The sequence below is a fragment of the Microtus oregoni genome, unplaced genomic scaffold (assembly GCF_018167655.1).
Source record: "Microtus oregoni isolate MIOR12 unplaced genomic scaffold, Mior012 000006F_ref0000085, whole genome shotgun sequence".
Lineage (NCBI taxonomy): Eukaryota > Metazoa > Chordata > Mammalia > Rodentia > Cricetidae > Microtus > Microtus oregoni.
This window is the reverse complement of record NW_024543065.1, coordinates 18578458-18593870: the sequence shown is the minus strand read 5'-3', so window position 1 is coordinate 18593870 and position 15413 is coordinate 18578458. Positions and strand designations below refer to the sequence as shown.

The 15413-nt window shown below is 44.9% G+C and overlaps 1 protein-coding gene across 11 annotated transcripts in view; it reads right to left on the bottom strand.

Annotated features, from left to right (window-relative positions):
• Window positions 1–10299, bottom strand: part of Fam184a (family with sequence similarity 184 member A) — a 132914-nt gene extending 122615 nt beyond the window's left edge. For all 11 annotated transcript variants that reach the window (XR_005974556.1, XR_005974557.1, XM_041654948.1 and 8 more), the window contains exon 1: window positions 9809–10299. Coding sequence is in view for 9 of the 11 variants with exons in the window: in XM_041654948.1 (XP_041510882.1) it covers window positions 9809–9979 (171 nt within the window). In the remaining 2 variants the exon portion in view is untranslated. The remainder of the gene's footprint in view (window positions 1–9808) is intronic.
• Window positions 10300–15413: the final 5114 nt, after the last annotated feature.

Genomic DNA, 15413 nt, shown 5'->3' with positions numbered 1-15413 from the left:
ATGTAGGAAAGAAGAAAGCCTCAGTGATATCGGTTCCAGGTCTACAAAAGGCAACTGTTTGTTGATGTAGTTTAGCAACAGCTAAGAAAACACTCTGCAATATCAGCTTTGGTCGCAGATGTTAAATATACCAAAAACCCTGGTAAATCGCCCACTTGCAAAGTTGGCGATTCTGTTACATATGAAGTGACTGGCAGGCAGGGTGTATTTTTCCAGAACAAAGTGAAGATCTTTCATCTGAACAGGGAAATTTGAAATACTCCAAAATCCCAGCAGCATTTTGTTTGTTTCTCTCCCCGTGGGGTCTTAACACATTTTCCAACTGTTCTTGAATTCATGAGTTCAAGTACTCCTCCTGCCTAACTTCCACTCACAGTTCAGCCTACAGGCACATGGAACTGTGCCCAGCTCTTAAAAACATTTTCAACACTGTCCTGTAACTCCAACATTTTGAGTTCTGAGGCATTCTGGACTTTCTAATTTGGGATGTTTGGCCAGTAAAGTATATGCAAATATGGCCAAATAAAAACACAAATAAAGCATTTGGGAAGCTAAAATATTTCAAATTCAAGCATTCTGTCTGGGTAAGAGAAACTCAATGTGTAATATTTCAAAGAGCAACTTGGTTACTAGGTAAATCTAAAAGAGTTACTGTGGCTCAAATAGGCTTAAAACAGAAAAGCCTACGGACCAGATGGCAACATCCTCCACCCTCCATCAAACTATCATTTGTAACACTGTTTCCCTTTTCAACCCTAAATTCAGTTAACAAATGTTCCCTGCAGGTGTCTGCCTCCAAAACTGCCCACTGTGCGCCAACTATGACATTTATTTAATGTCCTTTTTATTCACAAAGGATCTGAAGGATAGGGACTTTCTACAATGAAAAACCAGCAGTGCGGGGACAAGTCCCATTGTGCACATCAGTCTCGCTTCGCAGCACCATACTGACTTCTTTTGGATATTCATGGAGAAGAGACGGATTTTTGTTTAGTTGTTGAAATCTCACGGAAACAGTGGCATCTCGTCAGTAGGTCCGCTCTGCCACCCAGCACCTAACTGCCATTACAGACCCAAGTTACTCTTCATGCCCATCTCAAATGGAGGCCATCCAGAATTCTCAGAAATAGTCATCATTTTAGAACAGCAACCGACATAATCCGATTAAACCGGTTACTTCAATACATATACTAACTTAATCATTTTCATTCATACCACTTCTTAAGGCATTGGTAAGAAGAAGAGGATACAAGGTTTCTGTAGGCAAACAGAAAAAAGAAATAAAGTGATAAAAAAAATTGTAAGTTTTCTAGTGCATAGCCTCCAAGAATTAAGCAAGCATCCAATAGAAAAACATTAAAATGACTACAGGAGTAATGTCTACACCAAGCAAGGCCGCCTCTAAATCAATTCAATGAACAGTCTTGTAAGTCTGCAATTTAGTCACTGGCAATAAAAACACAAAATATCATGAATGAAATGGAATGGAATCTGGAAAACTGAGTTCAAATCCTGACAGTCTGTATAACTTTCCCATAATTTTGGATCCTCAGCTTCTATGTCTGTAAACGGTTTAAGCATGCAGAGTCTACAATGTCTGTCTAGAGCTTCCTTTAACTATAAAAGGCAGCTTCAACCATACCATTCCCCTTAAAAATGTTTTGGACAACTAATAGGATATTGTGGTTTTTCGTTGGCTTTAATTTTGAAACAGGGACTTGTTATGGAGCCCAGACTGGCCTGGAATTCACTATGTAACTAAAGTTGGCCTCAAACTCATCACGATCCTCCCGACTCAGCTCACAAAGGTTAGAATTACAGGGCCACACTACTACACCTGTGTATAGTGCTTTTGTGTGCATTAGTAAAATCACAGAAATCAATCCACCCAGCTATGACTAGAAAATTATATCCATGCTACTGCACAAGACAAGGGCAGAGCTGCAGTGTAACGAGGGATAAAGGAGGAGGCTGCATCTGGCGTGTGCTCGCACTAAGCTGAAGCAGCCAGATGTTTATGCCATGAGGCTACTTACAGCGGTAGCTCAGAAACAAAACTGAACATGATTATGCAGCAGTATCTAATTTTTAAAAGTAGTAAAAGTAAGTATATAACCTGAGTACCTGCAGAATCCAGGAAAGTAAGAGGGACCATGTGGGCATGAGGAGGGCAATAGAGAGGGGAAAGCAGGGTACAAGATCTCAAGGGGGAAACAGAAAAATGAGGTAGGCTTTAATTAGGGAGGGAGATAAGTACAGAAGGAGAGGAGGGTTGATGGAGGAAGGTCAATTTTATTGGTTAGAGGATAGGTGGGAGGAGTAAACAGAACAAAATGCTGGGAGGAAGAGGAAGTGAGGTCAGAGACTCCACAGCTCTCTCGGGAGCAGACGCCTGAGAGAGACGCCATGCCCCGCTCCGGGCATGAAGCTCCGACCCAGGATGGACTAGGCTAGAATCTTCCTGGTAAGTGCACCTTGGGGTGCCATACACAGATGATTAGAGATGGGCTAAATTAATATGTGAGAATTAGCCTAGAAGAGAATGGGCCAAGCAGTGTTTAAATGAATACAGTTTGTGTGTTGTTATTTCGGGCATAAGCTAGCCGAGAGGGCGGCTGGGGTGCTGGGGTGCTGGGGAAGAGGCCCTGCCGCCCATAATACTACAGAGGGTAATAACAGTAAGGATGTCTGAAAAAGTTATAAGTAAGCATATTATTGTAAATCTACCTAAAATGCCTATAATGCATGAGTCTGTATATACGTATATAGTTAAATGAAATTTTCCCATCTAAGCTGACAAGATTTCCAAGAGTCACAGACAAACTAACAAGAACCCCAACACCAGGCATGAGAAACCCTCTTTTGCGGGTTGTACGAGAGACTCCCAAAACATTATAGGCTACAGCTGTTACCTAAGTTGCCTCCCCAAGATGGGAGGTACACCCCTTCCACTGAAGACACTGTGTACTTTGGACACAGCACCCAGAGGACCCGAGCTGGAGCTGACCTGAAAGCCTCCTCCCTGAGGGCTAGCTTTCATGGTACCAGAAGGTTCCATGCGAGCTTCCAGGGGAGGGAAGCAAACAACCGTCCCAGCCAGCTATGGTGCCTATGAACCACAGCCATGGCCAGCATGGCATAATAGCTCTAAGGTGCAGTAGTGGCACCCACACCTGGGTGGTAGCCAACAGCTCTCTAATTAGACTACAGACTGACTCAACAAGAGGGAAGCATGCCTACGACCGAACACCCAGCCAACTACTCAGTGCTAGTGACGTCATGATCTTGGAGGAGAATCAGTGTATTTAACCGGCATAACCCCCAAGTACATTCTCAACATCTAAGCTTATCCCCACAGGTAAGTGTCATCCTCACCCACATAAGGAAACTCATCTTTGCAACAGACAGACCATTACAGGAAGCCACAACTAATCGAAACGCAGAGTCGTGGAGCCCAGTCTCAACTGAAACATCTCCAAAACAACTCCTGCACCTATGGCTAGGAATCACTGCAAAAGAGAGGGCGTCAGGACTCCAGGCAGCAGAGGAGCAGGAAGTTTGCTGTGGGATGGAGTTTTCTGCAAATGTCAGAGTAGCCACAGCCAGGGAGTCTCACCAACACAGCTGCCTAAATATGACCCAAACAAGATGACGCCGATAAACATGCTAACACGGAACAGGAAAGCTCGGGAGGCCTCAACCCTTGGCAAATAACTACAGGCAACTAAGGAATACTGAGAGCTGGGGGTACTAATCTTCCAGCAGGAAGAGTCTACAAATTCATCATTCAATTGAAAAGAGCAAGAGGTACAGGTGAGGGGCTAGAGAGAGGAGGAGGAAAAAGTGAATGATGTCATTATGATCTCAAAAAGTAATAAAAACTAAAAATTTAGTTTTATTTAATGAAGAGAAAATGGAGTTTTTGAATTTTTATTAGTTTTCACACCGCATAAATACATTCTGGCTTGGAATATAGAAAAGCAGTTTCAAGTCATCATAAAACCTTTTAAAAATGTTTGATATAAAAATATCAAATTCATTCTGAAATGATGATGTTATATTTTAGAGAGTTTATATTTTTATTCTTATATCAAAATTAAGGTCATAATTCTTTCCAAAATTTTAATGAACTGCCAGTGTATATTTAAACAGCTGAGAATATTTTAACTCAACCAACCCTGGAAAACCACAGATATAATTTCTCAAATAATACTGACTTTCTCTACTTCACAATAAAAGTACTTTCTTATTATACCACTACCCCTTTCCAATAAATACTCAGTGACTGTTATAGTGCATGAAAAGTTTCTATATTAAGGTTACAGGAAATAAAAGCTATTATTTCCTATAGCTGATAAACTAACAATCAAATAAGCGGGATGGTATACCCATATGTTAAAAACAATGACCACTACTGACAAATTTGCACCATTAAGTATCAAATAAGAAATAAAGGTAACAAATATTATAAACCTTCAGAGTAAGGAAGCCCCCAAAGGACCAGACCAGTCAGGGCAGCTCCAGGTGTAAAGGCCACGGCTGCTTACTGAAGAAAAGGCCTTGATGCTAAGGACCAAACAGAAAGCTTTTAATTACTAGCTTCAGCTTACTCTCTTGTCTTCAACGAGTAGTCACTATAAGCGATGAGTGGAATGAGGTGTACCAGAGTTTAATGACCTAAAGAGGCATGAGCAAAAATAGCAAGATAGTGAAACAGAAGTTTCTACTCAGAGCTAAAGACCATAAACTAGCCAACAGATGGTCAAAGCACTCTTAACAAACCGAAAGGTTAAGCATGGCTGAGGTAGGTTACCCCTTAGGTGAACCATTGTCACAAGCAGCTTTATGGCCATCACAGAGGGGTTCTAGTGCCTTCCGTAGAGAAGCCACAGTGAAGAAGGGTCTGTGGAAAGATGACTGTCCCATACAGAGGCTGAGAGGAAAGCTTTGAGGGAAACACTTGGAGAGCTTGCTTGCCACTTACATCAAGCACCGTGAAGAACGTTTGGCGGGTACCCGGTCCATCGCTAACAATCAGCAGGATGAGAAGCTGGGTGGAGAAACATGAGCCTAAGAGAGAAGGCTGAACTGGTCCCACATCCAGTCTGTAAGGAGAACGAGTGTCCCCCATAACCAGATGAGAGTCCTACAGGCAAGAGACACAGCAGGCTGGGATGGAGCTGCCGGGTCCGGCCGAGAGGCATATCTGGAGCTTGAACAGACCATAACAAAACAAAGACGAAGATAATGCCAGGCCCAAGAGGTTGAGCAGGGAACCAGCAACTAGTAAAAACTAAGATGCAGTTTTATTGTCAGGGAAGTTAAAGTGGAAATCTCAAGCAACCGAGGCAGGAGGTGGAGGACCCACAGGTGAAGATGAGCTGGAAAAGCTGCTCTTCCCTTAGTGTCTTTCCCTGTGTCATTTCAGAGGGATCAGAGACTAGGGCTGGGAAGAGTAGAAACCAGGACAGAAGCACAAACGCTGATGAAACCCCTTTCCCAGTTGTCTACTTCCCCCTGGCAGGAAGCAGGGCTGGAGGGATAGAGGAGGACAGGGGGGCTTCACCTCTGCATCTGCCCTCAAGATTGTATGGTCAGCACTGGACATTTTAATAAGCAGAGTTGAGACTTCCGTAGCCTAGTGACCAGAGACTGATCTATATTATCTAAGGACAACTAGAAAAACCAAGCCTATCTCTAGCCGAAAATGATCCAGTACTAAGAAGTAAATTTGAAGGGACAAAATGTATGGTGGGGAGGGGCAAAGCCAAAGGGACAAGGCTTTTCATGGTTCCCTCTCCCAGGTTCTGCTTTTCTACATGAGACTCTAAAGAATCATCATAAGGGCAAGTACAGACGTATAGAAGTAAGGTCTTACAAATCAAATAGAATCCAGGGAGCCCTTGCCTTGAAGTCAGTCATTAGCATTTCAGAAACATGCCACAACATGGGAGTCCGCCACCAATTCAGCACTCCCTTGCAAAACTTGACACAGATGACCTAAATATTCCTGCCTTACGGGCAGAGACTGTGTTCTGCTTCTCTCTCACTCCAGCTTCCTCTAACCTTTAATAAAATCCCTGCTTATTAAATGGGCGCTAAGAGTAGCTATTCTCACCTGGAAAAGGCTGCCCTGCTGGGTTCTTAGGAAACAGAATCTGAGCAAACATTCCCCCAGTGAGGATTTTTATTAGTTAATATGCTGAAGGGCTGGGGGATACAGCAGAGTCTGCTGGGCCGAGTGCTTGCCTAGAAGTCACACAAACATGCCCATGGTCCTGGGCGTCACCCCTGGGACCAAATGGAGAGAAACAAGAGATGCCTCACCAGGTACATTATACAGTAGATACTCTTCTTCTTTACCCTATCAGAGCTAGTCCAATCTCTGGAGAGCAGGACTTGAAGACCCAAACAGCACATCAGAATGTGAAGCCGTGAAGCTTTGCTATTAAGTAGATCTGCTATATAGATGTTAATAGAGCTGAACAGAAAACCTCCAAAATAAATAGAGAATCGATAACACTATCAAATGCAGAACAGAGAGCCCTTCTGCGAGCCCAGGACTCTGGAGCATTGGTGCTCTGGGGTCAGTCTGAGGCCCTGTCTTAAAAAAATATTAAAGTTAAATTTAAAATACTCCTTTAGGGGCTGGAGAGATGGCTCAGAGGGTAAGAGCATGGCCTGCTCTTCCAAAGGTCCTGAGTTCAATTCCCAGCAACCACATGGTGGCTCACAACCATCTGTAATGAGGTCTGGTGGCCTCTTCTGGCCTGCAGGCATACACACAGACAGAATATTATATACAAAATAAATAAATATTAAAAAATACTCCTTTAAAAGTGTTTAAATATCTACCCACATTTTCTTAATCCTTTGTTGGTACATAATAAGTATTTTCAGTGACAACCTGAACTAGGAGCCCACTATGTGCCATTACAGCTCTCTAAGTATCATGACCCCTACTGTTAGTTACACCTAGGAAACCGAGGCCCAGGGCTAGTGACTTGCTTGAGGTCACACCATGACTAAGGAGTGGAGCCAGCGTTCTGACTCAAGTGTATGAGAACAGCACACATTTTAATCATGCTGCTTCTTTAATGCTGGGGAGAGTCCATTTCATTCTTTAGTTGTTGTTGTTGTTGTTGTTGTTGGTGGTGGTGGTGGTGGTGTGGTATGTGTGTGCACGTATGTGTGTATGTGTATATGTCTTTGTATGTATACTCACACACATGTATATGCATGGAGGCCAGAGATTGATGTCAGGTGTCTTTCTCAATCACTCTCCATCTTATTCTTTGAGACAGGGTCTCTCACTGAACCTGAAACTTGCTGTTTCTGCTCCCTAAGCTCTGGGATCTGAACGCATGCTGCAGCACCTAACCTTCCTATGTGGGAGCTGGGGATCAAGCACAGGTGCTCATGTTTGCATGGGCAAGCACTTTATCAGCAGAGCTCCCTCTTTAGCCCCAAGTCCCTAGTATAATGGCTACCTCTACGTTGTCTTGAAATGAAAGCAAAAATCAAGTTCCAACCACAGTTCTATTTAATTTACCTCCTACTGATATGAACGCATTAGCAAACTCTTTCCGACAATCTCAGACAGCAGCTACACTGGAATGTCTAACGTCTAGCAATCCCTGTATACACACGTTCATGATGTAAGGCTCATGGAGTATATGTGACTACAAAACTGGACAAATTCTAAAATGATAAACAAGGGAGGCACAGCATTTTAGAGTTTGTGAGATTGACTGCAATGGAGTCCTGTTATTAGACTCAGGCTTTATCTTGGGCAATAAAAAGGCCAGCAATAGGGGCGGGGGAAGCCCTAGGTATTTCCTTACAATGTCATGGTAATCGGTCCTTACCAACCAACATGACTCCACACTACCCTGCCCAGGGAACACTTGGTAATGTCTGCAGACTTCTCTACTGTCATTTCTAAATGCAGGGCAGAGGCACGTACCACTTGCACCCACAATTTGCAAGCATGCTGGTAAGGTTCTCCATATTGCATAGACTAGCCCCCAAACAAGGAACTACCCCATCTAAAGAGTCAACTGTGTAACACTGAGAAACCCCAGCACAGGGGATTAAATGTCTGCTGCAGCACGGGAAGACTGCAGACTGGGCGTTAGAAACAGTAACTACAAACAGGAAATCGGAAAGCAGGCACATTCAGCAGTCACAAAAGCACTGGGCCAGCAGCACCTGGTTCATTACATTTGCGGGCGTGAGAGATGCGATCATCTCCCCTTAATATCCACCTGTGCCAGTCGGCTGAATTGCTTTCCTGAAAACAGAACAGGAAATTGAAGTCTGAGTAGAAAGGGTGAAAGTTTACTGAAGAAAAACAGCTTTTTATTAAATACCACACAGACCCGCTTCTAACCTATGGAGTGTTTGTTACAAGAGTCTCCAAGAATTACAATCTAAAATAAGAAATTTTAAAATAAGAAATGTGAACAAAACATCAAAAAAATAAAATAAAAACAAGAAACAGAACAAATATTCATGAGCCTCACTATGACCAGAAGCATTCTGAAGACCAAACTCCTGAGGAGGCCTGGCTTTCAGCTCCAACCGCAGAAATGCCCTGATCACAAGTGGCCATAGTGACATGCTACACCTTCAGAGTTTGAGATCCTTTACAAAAGCAAATAGTAACAACGGTACATGCGGCATCTCTGAGATGGTGCTTAGAACAGACACAGACACTCCACAAAAGGCGGTGTGGCTCTGTTTGGTTTAAGTCATGATCACGTGGTTTTTGTTTGATTGCTTGTTTGTTTTAAATCTGTCCTTCCATGCATCTCTTTGTTCTTTATTCCTTCTCTAGTATCTTTCTTTGTATCCTCAATCTCAACTCTTTGCCTTTTTTTACCCTCTCATTCCTCCCCTTTCACACGCATCCCCTTTCCTCTCTTTAAACTCAGTAGAATTAGACGATGGGGCTCTGGAACTGAGCCAGATCTCTAGAGATCAAGCAGTGAACCTCAGGTCCACCTTTCCCTCTTCAAAACTCCAACAGTCCTACGGAAGGTGGTTATGGCGAGACTTCCAGAAACCACAGATCCGTTAGTTCCACGCAGCGCTATACTGCTGGTAATATCTCCAGGGATCCACCCCTTATTATCAGTACTAACTAAATTAGGAAAAGAGCTCACGAGCTAACAACCCCGCCTCAAGTACGGTTGGAAAACCGTGCAGGTGATGATGTATCTATGGGCTCCTTGAAAACTGTCTTCTGATTAAGATGAAACATTTACTAAATGCAAACACAGTGTGATTCATCTAATAAACCTTATCTGACATTATGTCAGGGTAAGTAAGGAATGACTCATTAAATCCCTAAAATGGCACGCAAGGTATGTTTCATCCTCCTACAGTCCTCGGAATAACCTCGAGAAGTTTATCCTCCCGTTAACTGTGGGAACCAGGAGTAGACACCGATTAACTCCGAGGATTCTGGGTCATGTTAGGTAAACCGGTACAGTACTTCACCGGGTACTCTTAGCGCGGTGCCTCATACGGCCCTCAGCAAGAGGCACGGGAGCAACAGGAAAGTCCATTTACTACCGTGGAACCCGGAAAGTGAGCCCTCGGGTGCTCAGTGCTGGTTTACTCTTAGTCGGCAATGGGGTGCAAGCCCTGGAAACGCCGCGGTCGGTGCGGGGTGCGGTCTAGCTCAAGTTCGGTGGCCAGCGTTCCACCCAAGTTTGCGGGGCCATGAGGCAACTCTGGCTGTTGCTTCTCTTAGCTGCCTCCGCCCGGCGCCAGGTGAGCCCCGAACCCCGCATCCCCGTACCTTGGTGAGCTGGGCGATCTTCTTGCTCATCTTCAGGTGCATGTCCTGGCTGTAGTAGTCCATGCTGTTCCCGGCCAGCTGCGCGGCGGCCGGCGAGGGCGCGAATTTGGCCGCCCCGGCCGCAGAGCCGCCGTAATAGTGCTGCTGCCAGCTCATGCCCGGGGTCGCCATCTTCCCGGCAGACCCCGGCCGGGGCACCTGTCCCCGCGCGCGGGGCGAGGCCGGCGCAGCGACGACACGGGGCAGGCGACAGCCGGGGCGGCCGCTTGCCGACCCGCCCGCCCGCGCCCTCCAGTCCGGGCGGCCGGAGTCCTCCCTCCCGCCCGCGACGGCGGCGTCCCCCTACCCGGGCTGGGCGACGGCGCGGCTAGCGTCCCGCAAGCAGCGGCCACCGGGCCCCGAGACTCGGTCGCCGCCGGGGCTGCGGAGGGAGGCGGGGACGGGGCGGGCTGCAGCGGCGGGAGGCGGGGCTGCGGACGCGGGAGCCGCCGAGCGCCGTTACCAGGGCGCGCGGCTCAGGGCTCGGCGAGCGCGCGGGGTGCTGACCACGTCATTTCCCCGCAGCCAAGCTCCGCCCCGCAGCTCTCCGCCCCGCAGCCCTCCACCCCGCAGCCCTCCAGCCCGCAGCTCTTCAGTCCGCAGCCAAGCCCCGCCCCTTAGCTCTCCGCCCCGCAGCCCTCCAACCTGCAGCTCCGACCCTCAACCCTCCAGCCTGGGCTCCGCGTCCCTGCAATCGCTCTGCGGCCCGCAAACCTGCTGCCCCGCACACCTCAACCCTCTGGCCGCCAGCACGCAGACCCACACTCCGCATCCCTTCAGCCCGCAGCTCTACAGCCCTCCCACCCCGCAATATGCAGCCCTGCACCACGGAGGCCTTCAGATCACAGTCACACAGGGCCCTACAGTCCTGCAGCCCGGAGTCCCGCAGCATCACCTTCCACCACCACCCCTTTCACCATGCAGCCCCTTCTTAACCTGCACCCCACCCAATCCTGTAGCTTACAACACGTCCCAGCAGCCTGCAGCCTTTGGCTATTGCCCAGTGCCTGAGTATGCAGTCTGCTTTGATTGGTTTGTTTTGTTTTTGTTGTCTTGTTTTTGTTTTTAAAACGTCCCGAGAAGATGAGATTTTGATGGTCACCTTCGGTTAGCAACAAGCCTGTAGCTTGACAGAGCCTCTGTATGTACCTCTTGTGTGCAGGCCATGCAAGGCATATCCAGGACTCTAAGGCCAAGGACCTCTGCTCCAGAGAAGTGGTGGAATAAAAGGACATGTGTAATCCTAGACTTGGCTGGTCTTTTCAAACTCATTCAGGCTTGACCATTTCAGGGTGGCACTGCCCCACTGTGTGCCAGCCTACACTGAACGTAGCGATGCCACGTGCCTAGATGCGGAGGAGTGTACCTCTCCAGTCAGCTGCAGCTCACTTCTCAGTGGAATGGAGCCTGGAACAATTGTGTATGGAAATATCATTGGCTGGAAATTAGAATTAGACCAGAATAGAGAGAGGAGAGCAGAACACGGGATGACTCAGCCCTTAAAGACTGGGGGCTTGTTCCCAAATTTGGCATTACATGTACTTTTTTGCCATGCAGAAGGTTTTGACTTTGTGCTGATCTTCTCTTAGGGTCTCTGCTCTTTAGGTCAAATGACTTTTAAAAACTTATATTTTTGTGTTGAAGTCCTTTTACATTTCCTTCACTTGATGTGATTCTTCTTTAACATGCAAGTAGCCATCACATAAAGATTGGAAATGCTAGCAAATTAAATTGGGGGGCAAACTAACAAAGTGTCTGATCACAAAACTAAACAAGGTTGAATGGGATTCTAAAACATTTCCAGTTCCAGTTAGAATTCCAGAAGGAATGAAAGATTGAAACTGGTGACACCTTTTGCCAGATGCAAGATACTCAGTACCTCAGGAACAGACCTTCCAGAAAATGAGTTTAGTTCCAATCTTCTGAATGGGGCGGGTCATGAAAACTGCATGTGCACTAATGGAGAATTAGAAACCATATAAATTGATGACACAACCCTCCACGTTATGGTTGGGGAGGGGTTATTGTAGATATACGAGAATAGCCAGAGGCATCTCAAAGAGTTCAGACCAGAGAGAGAAAATAGACTGAACATGACCAGCTTTTTGAACAAGGTCAAGACTATCTGCTTGAGAGGGAAGATTAGTAGGGGATAAGAACAAAGGGAACATGGGGAGAGAAACAGTTCCAAAGCATAGGGAGAGAAAAACAAAGCAAGCATAGCAGGGTTATCAGGAGAATGAGTAGCTGAGCACAGGGAAACACATGAGCTGGAGGGTGTAGAAGGAGCGGCGGGCTGTTCCCGGCACCCGGCTGCCTGCATGGCTAGCTTTACACCCGAAATAACAACACACAAATTGTATTCTTTTAAACACTGCTTGGCCCATTAGTTCTAGCCTCTTATTGGCTAATTCTCATAACTTGTTTAACCCATCTCTAATAATCTATGTAGCACCATGAGGTGGTGGCTTACCAGGAAGGATCTTAACCTGCATCCATCTTGGAGAAGAGAGCTATAGCGACTGCTTGAATCTGCTTCTTTCTCCCAGCATTCTGTTCGGTCTACTCCACCTACCTAATTTTCTGTCCTATCAGGGCCAAGGCAGTTTCTTTATTAACCAATGAAAGTAACACATAGACCCTCTCCATCAGGGAGTCCAGGTTAGGGGAAACAACATTAGGTAAGAAGGACCAGGATGCTAGCATGGACTTTGAAATGTATAACTGTTACTTGTGATACTGACAGAGCCCAGAGGCCAACAGGAGCTTTGATGTGCTGATAGGTGTCACCAGTAGCCATATGTCCATTCTGCCAGAGGTAAGGGAAACAATTCCTTCTATAAGAAAGGAACCAGTTTCACAAGTTTCTGAGTAATGCGAACTTTTATCAAACTTCCCCAAATCTTCTATAGTCCAGATTGAGCTCATTTCTGGATATATGGACTGCCTTTCAGAGTTTGAGGAATTGAGTTTCCCTTGGTCCTGCTTCCTCTGTGTATGGCTGGCGACTCTGCTCTTCTTCACCCTGCACTCACTTTTTGTTGGCAAGTCCCACCTAACCTCTACCAGTGTAGCTATTGGCCATTCAGCCCTTTATTAAACCAATGACAGCAACACACATTCACAGCACACAAAAGATTGTTTCACAGCAGAGTCGAATCTCTTAATTTTGTACTCACTGCAGATCAGAAATGTAGAGTTGCCTAAATTCTCAAGCCAAGCAATAGCAGAGGCACAATTATAACCGATATTAAACCTCGGTGTCCAGATATTGATGAGCCAGGATCTCACCACGTAGCTCAGTCTTGTCTGGAATTTGTTCTTTAGTCCAGGCTGACCTCAAACTCATGACCCTTCTTCCTCTGCCCCCTATGTGCTAATTTTGGAGACATGCGCCACCCCACCTGGCAGGACTTTTTCTGATTTACTGAACAATAGTTGTAAGCCATTTATAGGTAAATCTTTTTTTCATATCCTTTCACTAGAGCTGCCTTAGGCTAATTCTTTTGTATAGTAACATTTCAATTATGGTATATGCAGATAGTCAGAATGATTTTAAATGGTCTCAAGTGAGCTGGGTGTGGAGGCACACACCTTTAATCCCAACACGTGGGAGGCAGAGGCAGGTTGATCTCTGTGAGTCGGAGGCAGCCTGGTCTATCTACACAGTGAGTCTATGCAGAAAGACCCTGTCACTTACCACCACCACCACCAACAACAACAAAAAAATGGTTGCTGATAGGGAAGTGATGAAAATTTTGTCCATAGGTGCAACAGATAATAAACGAAGCAGATGAATCTTGTATGACTCTACCAGGAGAGGTCTTTGGAACAAATAACATGGCTTTAAAGTTGAACAGAAATGTATAAAAAGTAACAGTTTTATATTTTTTTCTTAAGCTTACAAAACTGTGTTTATTTCAGGCCCAGAAAATCTAGATAGACTCCAGACTGCAGCACTTCAGAATGAAAACCCCAGCCAGGAATGCAGTCGATAACGTATCTGACTAAGGATCAGAAGAATCAAATATAGGTTTGAAATGTAAGCTCCAAAGTCAGTGGACCAGCTGGTGCAGTATTTTGTGCCAGAAGTGACTGAGGATCCTGATTCAGGAGAAGCAGGACAACAGTGTAGTGAGACCCTGTCAGAGAGACCGAAGCAGCAAGAGGAAGAAGGCAAAAGGAGGGAGAGACGAGAGAGGGAAGGAGGATGGGCCAGACAGAGACAGAAAGACACACAGAGGAAGGGAAGAGGCAGAGACAGGGCATAGAAGAAAGAGCTAAGGAGAGTGGTATAGAGAGAGACGGACAGACAGACAGACATAGAAGAACGTGATGATTCTAGATAAAAGTCCAGGCAACAAGTTGAAAAAATAGACAAAGTGGACTTCATCAAGATTAAAAATGTTGACAGAGTAAGGGACACTCAATTGAAGAGGAAATCTTTGCAATGTAAGGAAATATTTGCAGGTCATATACTTAATTGACAATGGATTAATATCAAGAATGTGTAAAGAATTCCTAAAATTCAGAACAAAGTGTCTGATTTAAAAAATTAGCAAAAAGCTTGAAATGTCATTTTTCCAAACCTTATACAAATTACCAGGAAGAAAGTACAAACATAGATGCTTACTATCTCTAACCGTCAGAGAAATTCATATCGAAGCACAGTGAAATGCTTCTTGATACCCAAATGGGATGGCTATTATCAAAACCAAACTAAGTGACAAGAAAATAGAATGTAATAAGTATTATATGGAGAAATTATTACTCGTATGCATTACTGGTTGGAATATAAAATGATAATACATGGAAAAATTGTGGTGGTTCCTCAAAAAAAAAAAAGAAAATACACCTTAACATATAATATCACACAATGGCAAGGCCCCTCCTAATGCATATCTAGAAGAAAAGAAAGCAAAGACTCAAAGATATCTGTATACCAGTATCATAGCAGCTTACTCTCCTTCATCATGCAAGTATCTATACACAAATGCTTGGATAAACAGGATGTAGTAAGCACAATAGGATCTTAACCAGTCCTGAAGGGGTTGTTATGGGCTCTTGGGATGAATACTGATGACTTTATGCTAAGTAAATTAAGCTAGTCAAAAAGATGCGAATAGAGTTTGGTTCTACTAGTATGAGATCCCTTGAGTGGTCAGATTCATAAAGACAATAGAATTGGTGGATAGAGGGAGAGTCTGGAGTGGTATTTAATGTGTGCGGTTTAAGTTGGGACAGAGGCAAAGTTCTGGAGACAGGTGGTAATGATGAGTAAGCTTAAAATGGCTAAAACTGCATGTTAGATATATTTTACCACAATGAATAAAATTATTTTTTCAATGAAAGATACTATTGTTTGTAAACTGAGACTGCCATTCATTTCCTGACTTATCAAACCTAAATAATCACACAGAAACTGTATTAATTATAATTATAACACTGTTTGGCCAATGGCTTAGACATGTTTCTAGATAACTCTTACATCTTAAATTAACGCATTTCTACTAATCTGTGTATCACCTCGAGACTATGGCCTACTGGTAAGGTTCCGGCATCTTTC